This window comes from Diaporthe amygdali (genome assembly GCF_026229845.1).
Source record: "Diaporthe amygdali strain CAA958 chromosome Unknown NODE_6_length_1560011_cov_65_102424, whole genome shotgun sequence".
In the NCBI taxonomy this organism is placed as follows: domain Eukaryota; kingdom Fungi; phylum Ascomycota; class Sordariomycetes; order Diaporthales; family Diaporthaceae; genus Diaporthe; species Diaporthe amygdali.
Genome location: NW_026517026.1, coordinates 1,189,886 through 1,210,142, shown reverse-complemented (window position 1 = coordinate 1,210,142; position 20,257 = coordinate 1,189,886). Strand labels below are relative to the sequence as shown.

Sequence of the window (20,257 nt, the reverse complement as noted above, 5' to 3'; positions counted from 1 at the left end):
GACACGCAGAAGTGAAGAGAGGAGGGCGCGCCCCCAGCCTACCACGGGAAGCAAGAAGAGCGCCCCACACTGTGACAAAATTTGCACTAGCAATGCACGCTGCGTGCCAGGTACCTCTGACAAGGTTGGGGCACGGGCAGGGGCCCAGGACCCAGGGGGCAGGGGTTGGCCTGCCGGAACGGAAACAAAACGGTGAAGCTTGTGGAGGCAGCCATGACGAAGCATGAGGGACGGCCAGACACCCAGTCCCGTCAGTCCTCAGTCAGTCAGTCAGTCAGTCAGTCATTCAGGCGTTCAGTCGTTCATTCAATCGGTCGGCCCGCTGCTCGTTGAGGGAAAAATAAACACAAAAAAAGAGGTGTTGCTCGCTTGGTCCGTCACCCACACCTACCACCACCGCCACCACCACCACCCAACCCAACCCATGTAGGTACTTGCTGCCTGGGCAGCTTGGGTAGTGGGAGGCACTATAGCGCATGGCAGAATTTGCAGCATTGATTCCGACAGTGGGGATGGGGATGATACGCGCATTTCGTCTTGAGATTGCCCCGGCAGAGCCTTGGGGCCTGGACAAGACCCTGATCAGATGCTTCTTCTCGGACGTGATGATGCCCTTCTGCACGGCACAGTCTGCCCTTTCTGCTCTGCCGTGCAGTACACGGTCTGGTACTGCGTACATGTAACAAGCTCCGCGCAGATAGGATGGGATAGTCAGTCTACTGACTGGTCTTTGCGGGGTCGTAGGACAGGGCGGTGAAAGGCAATGGTCGCTTCGGCTGCGCAGCATGCATGTGCGTGCAGCAGCGCGGTGCAGGTGTGTGGTGCATGCTTCTTGAGAGTGGGTGTGTGTCCCACCTCTCTGTCTCGCCAGGGAGCCACACCACCACAACCACCCAGACCACCACGTACCGCCTTATTGCATAAAGCTACTTTCTGCGGCCTGATCCCTGGCCCTGTGTGCTCGTATGCGTGTCTGTCCATATTCGATTGACCTGGGTCTGGATGATGCGAGGAGGGGTACTATCCATGATACCACCCAGCCAGCTGCTGCAACACCAAGCAATGGACGAGGCGAGCTCATTTCGCAGTCAAAAGGCTATCTCAAAAGCATCGGTGAAAATTTTAAATGGTGCGGCTCGTAGGTACTGTATCCTCGGGCTTGACACGGCACGGCTCTGCTTGCTGTTCTAAGAAAAGACGAAACAGACCTAGCGCACCCACGCCGTCTGGAATTTTTCTGCGAGCGGCAAAGGATAGGCGGAGCGGGAGCGGCATGAGGCAAAAACGTGGCCGACACTGCCCCAGAGAATGCAAGTCGATAGTGGCATTTGCGAACCGACAGCCCTCGTCCCAGAAGTATGGACAGGCCGGTGGACGCCTCCTTTTTCTTATTCACCCTACCCAGTGTGAAAGGCTAGTACGGATCGCGCGGGGCTGGGCTGTCGAAGGACAAGCCCTGAACGTTGTTAAAGCCCATCGGTGTGACGGCTCCATAGAAGGATGATCCTGACCCAAGAACAGGACAAGAGCTTCAGGACTGCCCGGCCGGTGGCACCGAGGGATCCAGAGAGGCTGTGAGTAGACAGCGGACAAGGAGGAAGAAAAAAATTTCCCGGCGTCGTCCAGCATTGCCTCAGGACCTGGTGGATCTCGTGGCGTTAAAGGGTGGCACTGGTGGCTGTCTTTGCACGTTGTGCAAGCAGCCACATGGTGCCTGAGCATGCAAATCAGCACCGGTACAGTACGACGCTCAGCTTGGTGCTCTCGGAATGCATCATGGGTTAGCTGCATGGCCCTACGCCTGTACCGTGGCGTTGACTATGGGGGGATTGCGCCGTAGTCGAGCAGCTGTCACTTATCACCCCGGGGCGATCTTGACGTATCAGATCACATCTCCGATTGAGGCCGGCCGGCTGGACTGCTGACGGGCGGCCGTTGAAACGCAGAATTGGGGCTTGCGAAGCGCACAGAGCGTGACTGCTCGCCCCGTTCTCTCTTCTCTCTTCTTTTCCCCCCACGACATCTCAAACAGAGACTGGACAGCCCTGGGCGGGGGCACTGACGGCCCAGAGAGGAAGGTGAACCACCACCCTGCAAATTCCTTGCTGTCGCTCCAGACAAGCGTCCTGGACATGAGCTGATTTTGACCTCATCGCAACGGAGACGGCGGCGGCCCTAGCAAACCCTGCCTGTGAACCTTGCAGATGACCGTAACGGTGAGGTGTCACTGATCGCTTTGGTCGCCTGGCATGTCAGATCCGGCAGGGGTATAATACACTGAGGCGTTGACAGCTTCAGCTGAGATGTCAAGGGACGCGGTGGGTTCTGCTGCTTTGCCCTGTCGCCTCGTGTGCGTGTACGTGTGATGAGGCTGGCGGGCGCGGTCGCGTGGTCACATTATGACCTGGGTAGCACCATGCCCATACTGTACTAATCGCAGCAGCTGTGGCCTGGCCCTTGTACAGTGTGTGCGAGTTGTTCGTGCTCGGTTGCTATGGTTAGTCAGGTCGCTCGCTTCGTGGGTACCATTCCTAGGTGGGCATGGGTTTGGCGAGACGAGGTGCGGGCCGCTCTCCGAACATGCAATGCAGGCACCAGGACAAAAGTCGACGCCAGGAATAACTTCGAGGGGTTACTGTGTGTACCCATCCACGACGCATCTACCAAGGTAGGTAGGTAGACCTACTGATACTGTGCCGGTGAGCCAGGCAACTTCTGTTCTAGACCACTCGTGGCCTGTTTGAATTGGCAAATCGCTCCTGTTTCTCAGCCCTTCATTGATGCGATTCTCACCTGCTTCGACATGGGGCTTGGCCTTGAAAGTGGGGACAGCGTTGAAAATCTCGTCACAGTGCAGACGTCAAGATCACGGCCATTTCATTCCGCATACTGCAACGTCGCCAGTCTTGCCAGCGCCCTCAATGATGCCTCGATGGACTGCAATCGCCATGTTCCATCGACTGCGACAACCCGCAAGCCAGCCACTTAACCAGCCAGCAGGAGCAGCGGTGATGCCATCGCTCAGAACAGCGAGCAAGCCAGTGCTGGCATCCCAGCGGCCCCCGTGACCACGGCCTCATGCTCGTCAACGCAGCACTGACCGCCACTTACCCTGGCTCCCAGGAAACAAACCTTCGAACCTGATTCTCTTCCCGGCTTGACAGCGATCGGGGTGCCCTGCACGTATTGCCTGTCCGCGAGCCCATCAAGTGGGCCGATCATGACCTCGAAGCGAAATCACGGTTTGGCTTTTTGGGGGAGGGCGGGGGCCTGGGCACCGCTTGTCATTGCGAGAGGGAAAAAAAATTCCGAACTTTCCAAAGAGCGGTCCGAACGTCCAGGGTTCCCTTTTTTTTTTCTCTTTTCTTTTCCCTGCAGCTCCCCACGCCGGAGCAAGCGAACACTGAAAGCGGGTTTGGATGCTCAAGCCCAGAGATCATAATAACCGACGGCATGCCGATCAGCCAGCCACCCACTCACCCAGCAGGAGACAACTCAGAGGAGCAATTACTTATTTAGTAATTGACTGACAAGCGGGCGCTTTTCCCCTCTCGGTAGTCCATTGTCGGTAGTCCATTGTCGACGACAGACCGCTTTTCAGGTGTTCCAAGGAACACTGTTACAGCGCGAATACCCACTGGCGGGCCGCATGCTTCTATAGACTGGCGCCTTCATTCGCTTCGCCAGGAACTACCGTGTCTGGCGTGCAATGACAGCGAGTTAGCAGGCTTGCTAGCTGGCAAGTCACTGACAGTTTTGGGGCTAGCTGAATTCGCTGCTCGGTTGGTGGGCCGGCAAGGTTTGCTTCTGCCATGGTTCTCGCCACCCTTAATCAGCAACTACACTATTGGGCTGTAATTTTTGGTTGATGGGGCCTCTTTCATGGCCGGGCCAATTAGTCCAGCGTGGTACGGTGCTCGAGAATGCTGCCCTCGGGAGCCAACTTGCTTCTCGAGTTCTGGGACAGTGGAAATACGGTGTGGCATGGTTCTCACCATTGATGTCTGTGGGCCCCTCCCTCGTGATGGATTGATTGACGCAAAGTCCCCACCATTTGGAAGGAGTGTTTGTTTTCTGGAAGCTTGCGAAACATCAGAGCCAAATTCATCCGTGGGTCCTGATCCGGGGGGGCCTGCCAGCCAGCTCGCCCGCGAGCCCGGTTATCACGATGGCCCTTGGTGATGACGACGATATTGGCGCAGAGAAAACTTTTTCAACCAAAAGCATCCTGAGTCGCTCCATCTCAACCCGAGGTGCGGAGACCTCATCACAAGTAGATACGCTCACGAACTACGGCTACACCGGCACGGCCGGGCAGATTGATGTCAAGGTGGAGTCTCCAGACCTGGCGCCTCACCGACCCGGTCAGCCTGCTCACCTGATGGGCGTTCCCTCATCGTCATTGGTGTGACTGGCCAAGTCTTCTCACGAGGGCAGCCTCGGCCCTCGACAATCTGAACATATTAGACTTTTGACGCAAAAGCACGACCCGGTGTTGCAACATTTCGCTCTGTCTCTAACAGCCTGCTTCGGCTTCGGTCGGCATTGAACTGCCTGTCCGTGTGTCCTACGCAGGATCAGTTATTTACTCTAGTAGTCGCGTCCAATCATCCCAGGAGCACCCACTAGATGAGCTGGGATCGCGACGGAAAGTGGGGGAACATCCTCCAAGCGACTTGCTGTCAGGCAAACAGCTCGTGTTTTCACATTGCAGTGAGTCCTGTCCTAGATCCTTGCCTCGCAATCATATGCATTGTGTGACCCGACTGGCACCATCTATGCTCTATCTAGAACCCAAGATCGCGGTGGTCAGCCGAGGCTCGAGTGGCTCGCAAGCCTAGAGGTCGGAGCGGCCAGACCGACCCGGGTAGGTGCATTGATGATCTTTGGATTGACCTTCGGTGTGTGTCCACTGCACTTTGAGCAGTCCAGACATGAACCGTATGCATTGTTGTTTTGCCCTGATCTGGACGACGAGGGGGTCGTTGGTTGTTGGGTGCGATCTGGCTGTCATCTGCAGCTCAAGTGCGATTCATCGATTTCAAATATCCCGATGGTCATTTCTTCTGCATCTGCTCGCAATCACTCAAGTCCGTACTTTATGACATATCAAGCACAGCTTCACATCTCAACTTCTCCGTAACAATCGCCACGACAGGCAGACTTCATCGCGTATCTTGGTCGATTGTGAGTCCATCTTAGGCAGGCAATGGTATGCCAGGCCTGTATGCCCAGAAATGCGTACCTGGGTATGGCGCCGGAATCGTAAGATGACTATTTGCAATTACAACTATGCACTTGGGGTGAGGTCTCATTGTGTACTTGTTGGTAGCAATGCTGACATGCATTTCCACGGTCACACAATTGACCGTTTGTGAGGCACCTCCAACGGCGGAGTGCGGGAGCGGAGAAAGGCTCCTAAAATCCAGACCCTTTTCGGCACTGGTCACCGCAGCTGCATATGCAATACCACGCGACGTACTGTTGCAATCCGGCTGATTGAGAACGTTCCTGTCAAGTCTTTTGTTAGGTAGCACTTGCAAGACGATAGGCAGCCATGCAATTTCAAGACGCGAAATGTATGATCTGTCTTCGAACCTCCCGGGAGCGTAGGATGCGATGATTTTGCCAATCTCCGGCCGGTGGTTAATCTACCCAAGTGGGAAGCGAAGCAGCCCGTGCTGGCTGGAGCCTTTATCATGGCCTCATTAATAGGTACCGGCTCCGACATCGCTCCATTTGACCTAGCTTCAGCTTACCCCAGCTTTGGCTGTGCGGCTCTCAGCAAGCTAGAAGTGTGTTTCAGCCCGCACCAACAACAAGTGCGGGCTCGCTGCGTGGAGGTTGCCTGTTCCGTGAAAGTAGCTTGTTCAAAAACAAGCCATGATGCCACGAGGTTTCTAGGGGCTCGAGCTACGGCGCGGCCCTCCCAATCGGTGACCGTTATGCAGCTTGGGACGACCGATTTGTTGGGCGCTATCGCAGGACCAAAACGTTCCTGACCAAACAGCTGAGCGAAACGAAGAGCCGCTCTCCCAAGCCACGGCTGATGATGGTGTCTTGGCGTACCGTGAAGCTGGCGCTCAGCGCTGTGTGATTTGACTTGACGAGCTAATTGCTCTATCCTTCCATTTCATACCGTCTTGAAACTATCCATCAATGTCCTCAATCTCGGTAACGGCTCAGATTCTGCACCTTTTCACGACTCGCCCCAGCGTCATTGGACCCCTTTTCGTTGGGCATCAACGCGGTTCCTGGGGCCGCAACTCGAGGGCTATTCCGGGATCTTATGCATCTTGATGCCCAGGGGACCTTCTAGAACGACGATCTCCTCCACAAGGCTGCGTCTCCTAACAGATCTGTCGATACGAGAGATGTCTTCGACAGGCTATCACAGTAGAGCTCTGTTCACTTGGTGACGCGTTACAGCATTTATTGGCCGCCGGATGGCCAAATGGGGAATTAGTTGAGAAGGGCAGCACTATCTGCGATACCCTAGTCGCCCCTTTAAAGTGTCAGCGGAAATAGAGTTCACGCTATATCATGATAGACTGAAACTGATCGACCGCGGCTGCCGGCATCATACCTCCAATTTTGCGGTGGACAGGGTGAGGGCAGGCCTCACCTTGCCTCTTCCCGGCTGACTCGTCGCCGAGGCCTCGCTCCCCAGTCGTGTTCGGACGCTCCATCCATGCCTCGCTCGGAGAGACTCGGGTCGACTCGTCAGCACATAGAGTCTTCGAAGCCGGTCATTTCCGCCCATCATTCATCGAGATGAGGCAATACCGATGTCACATTTTGGAGGGGCAGCTGGCTACTGCAGAACTTATGTCGGCGCCGGGTCGGATTCTCATCACCGCCTCTTTCGGGGCGGACTTGGACGACGAATTGAACGCAGACAACTCAGACCGCTCGATAGTTGATGCGAGTCGTTGTTCACCTTGCTAAAATATGGGGGCGGGAGCCGTCGTGCAATTGGACCAGGTGCCCGATCTTATGCCGGCTCAAGGTCTTGGGCCAAACTCTACTGTATAGCACGTCTGCTTGACCGCCGGGAAAAAATCGTTGGTGGTTGATAATCATTACGCAGCACGACGACAGCACAGCCGACTGTCTGCACGTCTGCCAGGTCGATAGGCTACGGCAGTCAATCAGACCTTGGCTAGAGAAACCTGATCGTCAACATGCAGAGAGCCAGCTACTGCGGCTGGAGTATGTAACTGAAACGGGGCGAAGAACTAGGAGGAAAGCAGTCGTCGGCGTTGCCTCAGCTTCAGCAGTGGTTTCGTACATGCATCGCATCGGACATCATCATGGGAGGGGGGATGAGATGATGGTCCATCATCACTGCGATGACACTCCAGCCCAGGTGCTGTGCGGGCTGCGCGTGGCATCAAACATGGCACCGCAACCTCAGAGTCGCGTTTCACAGGGCACGCAGCGTTACACCGAAACACCGTGATCACGGATGACTGCAAGCCATCGCCCATCACCGCTCTAGATCTTCGTTCGTCGCGTCCATAGATGCGACCTCACAGACCGGCCCACGTGACGGCAAGCATCAAGTGTCTCTCTGAGCGAGGCGAGGGTATCCTGGTCACGCCCCCGCGCGTAGAACTCTGTTCGCTGTACCGTCGTCGCCGTCGGAAAGGGGCACTCTTAGCGATGTCAAGATACTTGCAGCACTCTGACTTGTCCACCGTCCCAGCGCTGCCGATCTTACTGCCCAACTTTCCCAGTGTCGAGCGGTAAGTCTCCACTGCAACCTCATCTCGTGGTTCAATCTCCGAGCCGGACTTGCGACACATTGCCTGTTGGAGCGCCACCAAAGATCTGAACATAGAGGTTGCCGGATGAGAGCGGAGGGCTTGTCATTAGGCTTCCTTCAAGATGATCGGTAGAGGCACTCCCACAACCGCAAGGCAGGGACGGCTGGTCGACTTCCGATCCGGGGAATTCGGCATGCTTCCACGTAAAGCAAGGGAACGCATTCCTCGTCTAGCTTGAACGTTGTGGGTGAACTTGGCGTTCGAGTGGGATGCCTTCAGACGACGGGAAGGCGATTTCCCTTAACTTCAAACATCTCCGCACGTGGCATGCGTGACGGTTACACAGTGTCCCAAAATGAGAAGTCTACTGTCTGGGACCCCGATAATCGCATGTCGCTGTGGTATCTTCGTACCCATGTCTATCGTGTTTGCTTCTCCCAATATCCACGTGCGGTCACCAGGTCGAGGCAAACATGTCCAGCCCCTGAAGAAACTCACTGGAGACCCGTGATGACGGACAATCGCGACACTATTGCCTCGCCAGGAGCTGCCGACCATATTCGGAGTTGACATGTCAGTTGAATTGGGAACAGTTTTACACAAACAGACGTGCAACAAGCGGGCAGCACTTTGCAAGGACCCCGCGGTGACACCGCAAGAGGCGGCTGACCGAAATTTGCTTTTCTTTCATCCTCTTGCAATCTTCTATGGGGATCGAGGCGAATTCTCAGCCACTGCAAAGCCGCTGAGCAAGCTGTGCCCGGGAAGGATCGCACCTGCTGCCGAGTGGCGTTGAGCCTCGCGACGTTGTGCCTGGAGATGAGCAGAGAGAGACGACAGTACCGACAATTTGGGTGAGCATGGGCGAGACAGGAGTTCGATGAAGCAAGGGAGCGATCCCATGCCCCGAGATCTCGGTTTTTGGGTACCAGGAACGCGGCTCGCTAAGGCAAGCGGCGGCGAGGCTCGGTCGTGCCCTTGCCCGTTGTGAGCTGTCATTTCTGAGCTGCGCATACGGAACTGGAGCTGGATGTCATCTGAGCCAGTGACCGCCAGCTGTCACATTCCAAATGCGCGCGATGTTGACTGAAGTGAGGGATTGTCACGGATCGGGGCAGGCTGACTGGGTAAGCTAAAAAGCCCCGTTGTGGAAGCCTCGTGACAGGTGGTTTTTGGCAACATGTCTGCAGATCAAGGGTGATTTTGAGGCAAGGCCTGGCCCTTTTCGAGCCGAATCACACGGCTGTGCTCTTCTTTCGGCCGCCGTTCTCCCACCGTTTCACGCCTCTCTTGGGAGTCAGTCCAGTGAATGCCAATTACCGGAAATACACACGGCTATCGATGCATGCTGTGCTGCTTGTTGGCCGCAAGCCACAGGGTGAGATTCGGCAAAAGGACGAGGCTCTTCAGCCTCAGCTTTCTGATACGCGGCCGATTGCAACCTCAGAGCATACGACTCCAAGACAGGTAGCAAACACATCCTGCGGCGAGTGTGCCACACACTGCATAGCCAGCCTCTCTTTACCCGCAAGAGATGGGTCACAGGACACGGCGCTGACGAAGAAAGTGCCTGCCTGGACTTCATCCGGCCGGAAAGCTCCGGGCCTCGGAAAAGTACCGTACAGTACAGTTTGGCGAGCATAGGAAAAGAGCGCAATAGCGCCGGAGTGGGCATCTATGCGGTGTCCTTTGCAGGCGATGCGGCCAGGCCGCCGAACACGTTGCCTTATCGAGGACTCCAAGTAGTGTAACCTCGACGACAAGCACTGCCAATGCTGGCAGAGAGCAACGGCTTGCGAGATATGACAGCTGCAAGGTGAGTTTGCCTCTATGCGATGCTCGTTTGGAGAAGACATGGGGGGTGCGCATCGAAGAGAATCTCGGCCAGGCAGGACGAAAACAACAAGGGCAAACAAAGCAATGCTAGAGCGCCGTGTGGAGAGGTGGCAAGCTGGGCCTGGCTGGAACCGTGGGATCGTGGAGGGGTAAACCGTCCCAAGCCGGACTCGCTTATCTCGCCAGATGGCAATCCAAGATGCATGATGTACTACTGTATGGAGATCTCCGGTAGTCTAAGGTTGTTGAGCCCTGAGATGTACCAATGGTTTTCTGCGGGCGCGCATCAGGGGGGGATGCGTGGCATCGCCAGCGCCTTTGCTTTGGGTCTCGCCGGCAGGACGCCCTGGCCAAGAAGGACGTGATTTGTTGATGAGTAGACCACGGGTTCGTCTTGTCCCACAAGTCATATAAGGATACATGATATCGGAACAATTCTGGGTTGCTTTTTGGGCTCGTCGAAATTGGTCCCGCGTTGCAGACGGGCCCTGCCTCCCTTCCCGAAGCTAGCAAGCTTCCTGCATCCATGCATACCATCGCGCTGGAGCATGCAAGACACCCTTGCTTCGTCCCTTTTGGAATGCCACACCTGCATATTTAAGGTGACCACAGGACAGCAAACAGCCCAGGAAACCACAATTCAAAGCGATCCGTCGATTTCGACCTGCGGAGGAAAACAGGGCGGTGTTACAAATTTGCGTCTCAAATGACGGCGGCTATCGCGCAATGTGTCGGGTGGAGCTGAGCTGTAGCTGATCATGGCCGATGGCGACAGCTACGGTCACAGTATCTTGCAACTGGGCAAATCTCCCACGCAGTGGAGCGATTTCCTCTGCAAGTTTCGGCATTGTCAATCGCAGATGCTGTGATGACTCTCTCCTAGTCTTCACAATCGCCCAACTCCGGTGCTCTATTCTCTCTCGTCCTTGACCTTCCTACTCCTCGAGTACGGTCTCCTCCAGAAGGCTTCCTCGCCCTCGAATCCAACAGGAGTCTGCGACGCAGGAGGTTTGGCCGCTTTCCGTTTGCCTCGGCTGTCCTCACCGTCCTCGACACCCTCGGTGAACACCAGGTCGCCTTCCTTGCCCAGGGACTCGCAGGCGGCCTCTTCGAGAAGGATTCCAAATGCGAGGATCGCCGTCTCATCCATGCTTCGTTCGTTGACCCGGCCAATATACCCTCGTGGCTCCCCTGCACGCCGGTGACCTAGCGCCTCGTAGAAATGACTCGCGTAGCCGTGTACGGCCTTGACCATGTCGCTGTCGGGGAGGATGTTGCGACCGCCATCGGGCAGGGACTCGTTTGCAAAATAGATATCTTTCTCGGCATATCGCTGGGGAGCACGCTTGCGGGAGAATAGAACTTCCTCGGGAGTCAAGACTGGGTCGCCGAGATGGTGTTGCCCAGAGGCAGTTTTGTGGCTGCCACCGGTGGCATCATTTTTTGAGAATTTGAGTGACACTCGACCTGGTTGTGAGGCCTTTGTCAGCTGGGCTTCTTCGCGAAGCAATTGCAGTGGTAAGTAAACAGCAACAAATTCCATACCTGCGACTGCATCGTACAAAGTGGCATGTCTCTGCTTTGCCGCTTCGTAGTCCGTGGAGAGCGCCTCGGTGGCGTCCTCGCCATAGACGTAGGTTCCTCTCTGGCGGTTCTGAGATGTCATGTTTTCCCCTTGTGCTGTGTGATGCAAGGCGAGGATATAGCCTGGCACTCAGCGGTCGTCAGGATTGTGCTCTACCGAGTCGCAGCACATCTTCGGGCAGCGTGGAATCTCCAGTTCGGTTGCGCAGTTGGAAGCCCATCAACTGCGCGGTGGGGATGAAACAGAATTTGAGCCTTCTCTATTCTGAATGACATGCGCCGAGACCCCCGTTTCGCAGCCAACAGGTAGAGAGGTGGTCTGAGGAGAAACACAGGAGAAAGAATGCGGGGTTTGCTTGAAGTAGCACGCCCTGTAGCTGACCACGCTGACCTCGCATTCTTCGACTCAGCGCATTTGACTCAGCTTCAACATCGCTGTGCTGACCCGGTTCTTCTGTCAGTGATTCAAGCACGATTGAGTCCTCGTACAGATGCATGAATCAACTCTTGTTTGAACGGGCCACGGGCGGCCTCGGCGCCAACTCTTTCGCAAAGCTCGAGACCACACGGCTGCTGCGATCCTTCCGACCAGCACCACGATTTCGATTTGATGGTGGCGAGAAGGGTGCAGCTGTTGACATTGCAGAGGGCAGGTCCAACTCTGCTCTCCCCGACTCCAAGTCGAATCTATGGGCCCATCAGGCTGGTGTGAATGCCCTCGCGCTAGAACGATTTGATGGCAGAATGTTGGTTAAGCTGCCCTTCGACCATTGTTGTCCTACTTCATGGACATTACTTGGATTCGACTAATGGCTATCCTACAGATTGCTATCTGGGGGCTCAGATGCGACCATCAGGCTCTGGGACATCGAGCAATGCGGCAATCCAAACAATTCGCATGTCTACAAGCCTTCGGCGCAAATCGCACGTTCCGACGACAAATCCAAGTCGCATCGATTCGGCATCACACATCTGTCCTTCTACCCTTTCGACCCGGCCGCGTTCCTATCGAGCTCCTATGACCAAACGTTGAAACTGTGGGCGACGGACAGTGTACAGATATCAGGTTCTTGGGACCTCGAATCGAAGCTATACACACATGCTATCTCACCCATTGCCGATCATCTATTAGTAGCATGCGGGACAGCTCATCCAGCAGTCAGGCTTGTCGACCTTCGGTCTGGCGCAGCTGTCCAGTCTCTTGTTGCGCCTGGACAACTAGGTTCTGGAGGAGGTGCCGTCCTCTCCCTCTCGTGGTCCCCGCGCCACGAACATGTGCTTGCAAGCGGGACTCTGGACGGAGCAGTTCGAATTTGGGACGTCCGGCGTGCAAGTGGTCTGATAGGTCTCTTGGATCAAGAGGATAACCTGGGCATCCTACGACGACGCGGAGATGTCAATGGCAATCACATCTCGGATCGTGGGGTCCGATCATCGGCAAAGGCGCACTCGGGCCCAGTGAACGGGCTGACTTGGACCGACGACGGCGCTTATATTGTTTCTGCGGGTCATGACAGACGGATTCGCGTGTGGGACTCTGCTACAGGCGCGAACACTCTCGCGTCTTTTGGGCCGAGCATCAAGAATGGCCAGCTTGCTAGTACTCCCATGTTTACAACTCCTGTGGGATTGACGTCACCGAGGAAAGAACTGCTCTTTTGGCCAAACGAGACAGAAATTCTGGTTATGGACTTGCATGAGGGTACTACTGTTACCCGTCTCCGAGGCGTGGGCGCCAGTATCTCGGGAGTGAGGGCACGGCGTGGAGGTGAGAGAACAGTGAAGAACCGAGTCACAAGCATCGTGTGGAGAGGAGCCGGGGGCGTGGGTGGCTCGAGTGGCATTGTGCCAGGTGCATCCAATGCTCCAGGAGGAGTCTATAGTGGTCATACCGATGGTCAGATTCGTGCCTGGGTGCCACAGGTCCAGGGATTGGACGAAGAGGACGAAGATGACACTTCTGAAGTGGCTCAGCAAGAGAAGACTCAGAAGCGGAAAGCTCTTGACGATGCCTTCAAAAGTCTTATGGGCCAGAAGATCACATTCAACTAGATATTTCTGGGAATCGTTATTAACATCACTGGACCATTCTCCGAAAGGAGCAAATATTGAGTATCCTTGCAGACTATGCATGAGTTCGGATGAAAGCTCAATTGAGTTCACACCCCTGCGATAGTTGACGCACGTTTTCGATTGATTGGTCAACGTCTCTGGATGCACACTTGAGGTGGGTCTGGCATCACGAGAACTCCAAATCAATATTTTGATAGCACCGCGACTGAGAGGGGAATCTTTGATGGACCAGTGTCAAGCGAATACCACTTCACATGCAACGGCTCAAATGCCTTTGCTGGTTAATATGCCAAGGCGCGATCTCCAGGAATCCAGATGTCATGATGGACTAAGTCGAACTGTCGACATGGCGGCGATGATCTGAAGGGAATGCAGTTCCATTTAATGGACACGCTCAACGAGGATTCTCTTGATTCTTGTGCTCTATGTGTCCCAGCTTGTCCATATTGTAGTCATGGTTGCCCTTACCCATTCACTCGTCTTAGCCTTGGCCTCGGCCTCAACGGCGTGGAAGATCGGAGCTGAGAAATGTGATGCCTATAGCCACTACATCAACTATACCACGGTCCCAGGATTTTTCCTGCAGGACGAAGCCAGCACTGACCCATCAAGTTTTGACTACGTAGGAATATGTCATTCAAAAATTCGGCCTCCATATGTATTTGTGCTAACGAATCTGCAGACGACGGTCAGCTTTGGTCTCCTCAACAGGACTTACCCCACCGACTCGTCCTATGGGAGCAGAGTCCTGAACCAGACTCAATGGCAGCGCTTCTCAGCTTATGTTGATGCCTTAAACACAAACTCGAGTGACGATGTCGCGTACAAGGTTCTCTTTCTGGCAAGGCACGGGGAAGGCTATCATAATGCCGCTGAGACGTTCTATGGCACTCCTGCCTGGAATTGCTACTGGGCCGAACAGGAAGGCAATGCCAACGCCACCTGGAGGGATGCTCTGTTGACTTCGGATGGCATCGCGCAGGCTGAGAAGGCCAACACGTTCTGGGGTAGCCAAATCGGCTCAGTTGGGCTTCCAGCACCGGAGTCGTATTATACCTCACCGTTGCGGCGATGTCTGTACACCGCAAACATCACATTTGGTGGCCTAGATCTTCCTGCAGACAGACCATTCACCCCAACTATCAAGGAGTTTTTTCGGGAGGGCATCAGCATCCATACATGTGACAGCCGATCCAGCCGCACACACATCTCCAGTCTCTTCCCCTCATGGGAGTTCGAGCCAGGCTTCCCCGAGCAAGACCCCTACTGGAATGGCATCACGGGCGAAGACTCCTCCAGCCAAGCAGCCCGCACCAAGATTGTGCTTGACCAGGTCTTCAGCGAGGACGACGCGACGTGGGTCTCCGTGACAAGCCACTCGGGCGAGATCTCGACTATCCTCTCCGTGCTTGGACACCGGGCGTTCCGCCTTGCGACGGGCCAGGCGATACCGGTGCTTGTGAAGGCCGAAAGGCTCTATCAGGCATATCCGTCTGCGACTGTTGCGGGCTGGACATCTCAGGCGACGTGCACTGCCCCACCAGTTACCAGTCTCGCCACAGGCGGGTGTATTTGTTCTAGCGCGACGGCGACAGCTACTGCGACGGAGCTCGCAAGGAGAGGCTAGCTTGGCCTACGCAGGACGCCACGTAGCTGTCGAATACAGCTTCGATAGATATAAATAAATTTGTGTCTTTTGTATAAATCCATAGCCGAAGAGATAAACCTAATCACTCTTGCGCAAGACTTGATGATCGCCCTCAAGCCAGAGGGTTCCGCTCATTTTCAGTGGCCACCAGCGCCTGTATCACCGTCACATATCGAGATCGAAAACTTGGGACAGCGCGGGATTTGTTCAAACACGTCCTGGCAAGAGGCGTGATCTCAGTAAATCATGTAAGTCGAGGTATGTGGGCTCCTCAATTCTTGTACGAGACTAAGGCGCCGAATTTTAGGCAACTTTGGTGAACGCTGCGGTACTCTAGGCGCGTCGATAGTAGTACGGCCGTCTTCAAATGCAATAATACGGGTGGAATACCGAAACTCGAACTCCTCGATAGAACGAATCATGGGGGGTTGCCAAGAGATGCAAGAAGTGCTACACCGTGCTAGAGCTAGAGCCATCAAGGTCCCTGCGAAGGCAAACCTGGGACGGCTTGACGAAATGCGTGGCTTGCTTGACATTGTTTCGGCCTGAACCCAGGACCCCTCTTCGAAGAGCGCCAGCCTGCTTGAATCTTCAAACAGGAACCACGACCTCCACCACGGGCTGCATGGTCGGCTGGGGCACCCCCAGCATCCGAGTGGCAAGGTTTGGGCATCAATCAAACTTCGGAGACGCCCACGAGGAAGCATGGTGGGGGAACCCGTGATCGTGAGCTGATGCAGGTCAGGAAACAGGAATGCAACGCTGATGGCCCCCGGGGGCGCCGTCTCCCTCTAGCCCCTGCTAGCTCCGCCCGTCTCATCTGTTCAGCCTCACATCAGTGTAGGTCCTGCCGAGGAGGGGGAGCTCTTAAGGCGGCTGGGTGGAACGCCCTTCAGCCTTGTGGAAAAGGCAGCAATCTCCGTGGCACGGCGTTGGATCGCGCGGCCGGCCCCTTCGTGTGCCCCGTTGCGAGCGCTGTCGCGAGAGGGGAAACCAAGCCAGCGCTTACCATGGTACTCGATGCCGTGCCATCGCGCGCCGCGACGCCTCAACGTGCTGATGTCTCCGAATGAGGCCTCGGCATCCCAATGTTTGACCTTGAGTGACTGAAAGCAAGAATGTGACGGTGATGTTACCACGGTACATATTACAGGGATCCCAAAGGGCTGCCAAATACTCAGAACTACATAGAAAGCAGACAAGATACCTTCACAAGATACCATCTTACAGATTATCCTAGGAGAGATTATCTCGCAGTTGTTAATGCTATAGGGATTTATCCTCCCGGAGGTATTGCCATAGGAGGTTATTTACACGGGAAGGTGTGATATGTGCTAGTGAAGTCATACCAGTCATACCCAAATATGTGGGATTGCTGGGAGCTAGCCGTAAATAAGGCACATCCGATGACGGAGAATTGACGATGCGCGGGTCCAGACTCTCGACGACATGTCGTGGTACCCTTGGGCAACTGAAAAAATCTGGGATACGACGCAAATCTCCTACCTCCGTCACGGCACCGTTTCCCCTCGATTGGCCTCCCTGCCCTTTTGGTTGTGCTCCTATCCTCCCGAGGCCGCCGAAAAACGGTGGGCAGCGTTACACTCGCGACCTGCGGCGCGACATTGCTGCCCAACGTCGATAATCCGACGATCAAATATCCGAATTACAGGCAGCACAACCAACCTGCGTCAAGCGGATCCGGAGCGCACAAGGAGGCACAGCAAGAAAAGGGGGTCTAGGTACTGGTACGACCAGCCTCTCAAACATATCAAAAACTTTGGGCATCGTTGGTGGTCACATGAGCAAAAGTGCATGCGTATCATTGATCCACCTATACGACCTGGCCCATGTTCTTCGGTGACAGCTCGGGCACTGTCTACTATTTTGTCTTGATCCGCGTTGATGATTACCAACATGAACTTCCGCATTATAACTTGGCTTTGTTTACCGAAAGGCTATTATTTGAGGAGAAAGAGGAGCGGATCCGCAGGTGGCCGATGTCTTAGCGAGCTCGCACCCCGGGACTCACGGCAGCTGTTTAGAGTTCCATGTCGGCTCTGGCATGTCCATGCCCTCTCGTAATGAATTCATGGGTTACTTGGGCTCATGTCGCGGAAGATATTTATGCCTTGATGCTATGTTTGGATAGGAGTAGGCATGGGGCATGTGGCTACGTTGACACCGAGGCTGTTCGCTCACAACGCGCGTTGGACAAATACGTGTATATCGGGATAACAGTGACCCCGAATCCCACCCAAGCCTTAAAAGGTGATGATGCAAAAACACCAAAAAGTTCATCATGTGACAATGACTGGTGCCTCACATAGCACGGTCCTGGGTGGATAGTCTCTACATGATCCAGACATTAACACGTCACACGCAGGTGGACTGAGTATCTGTAGCACCCGGTTCTAAGCGGCTGACCACGTTGCCAAACTTGCATTAGTTTGTTCTGGGCCGCTACTCAATGTTTGGCATTGGTTCGTAATCCTTAAAATAGGCTGGAAGGAGAAGATTTCGGGATGTCATCACACTCTGGACGACACTCTGGGACTTCAGAGACGGCAGCAGAGCTCTGCCGTGCAGATTGTCGTCCAATGTCCGCAGTTTCAATGCCCAAGGACAGTAGCTAAGAAAGATCATAGCGATGATGCTGCTTGATGTAGAGGGACTCTGAGACATTGAGAGAAAAGACACAGACCTTGACGCCCTCCACAGACTACTACCTGGCCTACCTAGTGAGGTGCGCTGGGATTCCGATCGATTGAGATCTGACAAGATCTGGGGGCGGGACCCCTGGTGGACAGGCTGCAGCTAGTGGCGTAGCTTACCTACAGCTACAGCTCCTCAGAGCCCCGCGTGCTCCACAACCAGACTGCCAGACCGGCTGACCAGGCACTAAGGATGCCTGCCGGTCGGCGCGTTACCTGGCCAGCTTCTTCGGCTCCGGCGATCCAAACACTCTACAGTCATCAACGTCGCCGCCCTCAACATCTATCGTCATCGGGGTGCGCATCATCGCATCCGATTCTACGGATTTTGAAACAATCACCAAGCTCGGCCATTGAGAGAAATGGCAACGCGCCACCTTCGCTGATCATCTAGGTGCCCTGAGCTTGAGCTTGAGCTTCTCCCGAGCTGTCCAGGAACGACCGTCGATCTCGCCCAACAACCTCCGAAAGAATCTCATCTTGGAAGACTCGTCAAGATGGCCACACCGCAGTCCATGAAACCTGCGCCCTCGCAACAGGGCAAGACCCCTCAGCAGTCGTACCATGGCGCGACTGGTACTCCAGGCGCCTCGGCTTCGACCCCGTACTCGAATCTACACGCCTTCTCCCCTCATGGGCCAAGATCGTCGCCGCAGCAAATCAAGAAGTCGCCTGCGACAACTGGCACGTTGATGGGATCCAACAGTCAGGCTGGCCCTGCGCCCATGAACTTCGACAGCCCCTCCGCCGCAGCCTTCATGGCTAGCTTCGATGCGTCTTTGGTAGACAATATGGGGATCACATCGATGGGCATGCCGCGGCCCAGTGGTGATGAGGAAAGGCAAAAGAGACTTCATGATGTGATACATATTTTGAGGGTGCGAACTCGATCATGGCCCCCCGGGGCGTGGCTGGAGAATGAGCTAACAGTTCCGCAGCAAAAGAAGGGTATTGTCAGCGACGAGGGCCTGGAAAGACTGACTAAGAGGGTCGGACTAGAGTGCTTGTGGGAAGACGACAAAGCCATCAGGACGTTTGTCGTTGCGGGAGCAACAATTTCATTAGACATTGGCATGAAAGACCATGTTGCGCAGAAAGTCGAGCTCAACTTTACTGTGTCGAAGCCCTCCGTGACGAAACACGCGAGCAAGGCTGAGGCCATTCTTGTCGATGACCTGAAATTGGCACCTGGACAACATCCTTGGACCAAGTCCCTCGACAAGTTTGCTGCGAATCTGGAGCGTCTCGCAGCCTTGGACAGACTGAGCGTCTTGGATAAGGATGGGAAGCCACATCTTGTGACCCACGATGCCGTAGCAGGAGTCTTTGAGAGCCTGGAAAAGTTGCATGAATGGGACATCAAGCGGCTTCACGAGGACGCAGAGCTTAGTGCAAAGGGCGACGAACACATCCGGATCGTTGCGATGTGTGAACGGAACGGCCGACCTGTCATGCACGAGAGGGGGCGCGTAGGAATGTGTTTGGACTATTGGCGCGAGCGCAGGTTATACATCCCACGCAGCGAGCAAGCCAAAGAAAATTACAAGAGTGCCAAAACCTGGGGCATTCTGGTCGGCTGCGCGCAAAGAGATCCCCTCTATCCTGCCCCAGTCAGAGTGTCCAGCGAGTGGCTGGCGGATGGCATCGAGCTGCCAGCCACAGATGGGCTTCAAGAGCCTATACTGAATTGGCAACAACCACCCGACTGCATTTTACCCGGAGACGACGCCTCGCAGGCTCACGACGGATTGATGGCACTGACGGGCCCGAAGCTGCCCGATGTCATGTTCATGGCCGCATTTGATCCACCTGTCACTCTCCCATTCAGTGTGTGGATAGAGATGCGACATGTGACAGGAGCACCGGTCGGTGACCCACCGCCGTACATGCCAACATTCGACAGTCTCATATTCCCTCCCGGGCCTGACTACAACGCAGCAGAGCCGCGAATGATCACAGCAACGAAAACAGTCAAAGCTTTCAACAAGGACAAGAAGCCGGCACCAAAGACGCACGAGAATCGCCTGTTCATACACAAGCCCGTTTACGGACAGGCCTTGACTGAGCTACCGTTCTCGCACCCCTCACAATTGGTCGCGATGCTCCCTACTTTGCGCCAGTATGCTTTTCTCCAATGTCTTCTCGACAGGGCATTCAGCAACGGGAATGACAAGGCATTGGCGCCCGCGAAGACAAGGGCAGATGAACTAGTCCAGGTGGTAACCGCCAAGGCAGACGAGTTCGATACCTGGATGAATGAGGGCAAGAAGGACACAAAGACACAGGAGGATAGCGGACAGGCGACCATCAGCGCGTCGCCTGACCAGGGACCACTCAAGGTCGACATCACGTTGAACGCCCACCCACAGCCGAACCCCAAGCTGCAGATTATGTTCCCATACCGAGGCCGGCCCGCGCAAATCACGGTCGACATCGAGCGCAACGGCGTGGTCCAGGTCGAGTCGTGCAATATCGTCGACAACGAGGGCCGGGCGGTCGACGAGGCGGGCAACCCGGTCGAGGGCGCGGCGCCGAACCCGGCATGGAGCAGGGACCGCCTGGGCCGCCGGCTGATGTTCTTGGAAGACATTGGGCTCTGGTGCGAATGGATACGGACTAATGTCGGGCCCTAG

General features: G+C 55.2%; 5 protein-coding genes across 5 annotated transcripts; 4 read left to right on the top strand and 1 right to left on the bottom strand.

The window, feature by feature from the left end:
* Positions 1–4,168: 4,168 nt before the first annotated feature.
* On the top strand, positions 4,169–4,411 carry J7T55_001111 (uncharacterized protein; the record flags this gene model as incomplete). The annotated part of the gene is made up of 1 exon (XM_053140395.1): positions 4,169–4,411. The coding sequence occupies one exon, from the start codon at positions 4,169–4,171 to the stop codon at positions 4,409–4,411; it is 243 nt and encodes an 80-aa protein (XP_052996757.1).
* A 6,104-nt stretch (positions 4,412–10,515) lies between these two features.
* J7T55_001110 (uncharacterized protein) lies at positions 10,516–11,271 on the bottom strand (the record flags this gene model as incomplete). The annotated part of the gene is made up of 2 exons (XM_053140394.1): positions 10,516–11,072; positions 11,151–11,271. The coding sequence occupies 2 exons, from the start codon at positions 11,269–11,271 to the stop codon at positions 10,516–10,518; spliced, it is 678 nt and encodes a 225-aa protein (XP_052996756.1).
* A 192-nt stretch (positions 11,272–11,463) lies between these two features.
* J7T55_001109 (DNA excision repair protein) lies at positions 11,464–13,241 on the top strand (the record flags this gene model as incomplete). The annotated part of the gene is made up of 3 exons (XM_053140393.1): positions 11,464–11,495; positions 11,651–11,935; positions 12,014–13,241. 3 exons carry the CDS (start codon positions 11,464–11,466, stop codon positions 13,239–13,241), a joined length of 1,545 nt encoding a protein of 514 aa, XP_052996755.1.
* A 475-nt stretch (positions 13,242–13,716) lies between these two features.
* Positions 13,717–14,889, top strand: J7T55_001108 (phosphoglycerate mutase protein; the record flags this gene model as incomplete). The annotated part of the gene is made up of 2 exons (XM_053140390.1): positions 13,717–13,884; positions 13,945–14,889. The coding sequence occupies 2 exons, from the start codon at positions 13,717–13,719 to the stop codon at positions 14,887–14,889; spliced, it is 1,113 nt and encodes a 370-aa protein (XP_052996754.1).
* Positions 14,890–18,121: 3,232 nt separating this feature from the next.
* J7T55_001107 (uncharacterized protein) lies at positions 18,122–20,257 on the top strand (the record flags this gene model as incomplete). Its single annotated transcript, XM_053140389.1, has 1 exon — positions 18,122–20,257. One exon carries the CDS (start codon positions 18,122–18,124, stop codon positions 20,255–20,257), a length of 2,136 nt encoding a protein of 711 aa, XP_052996753.1.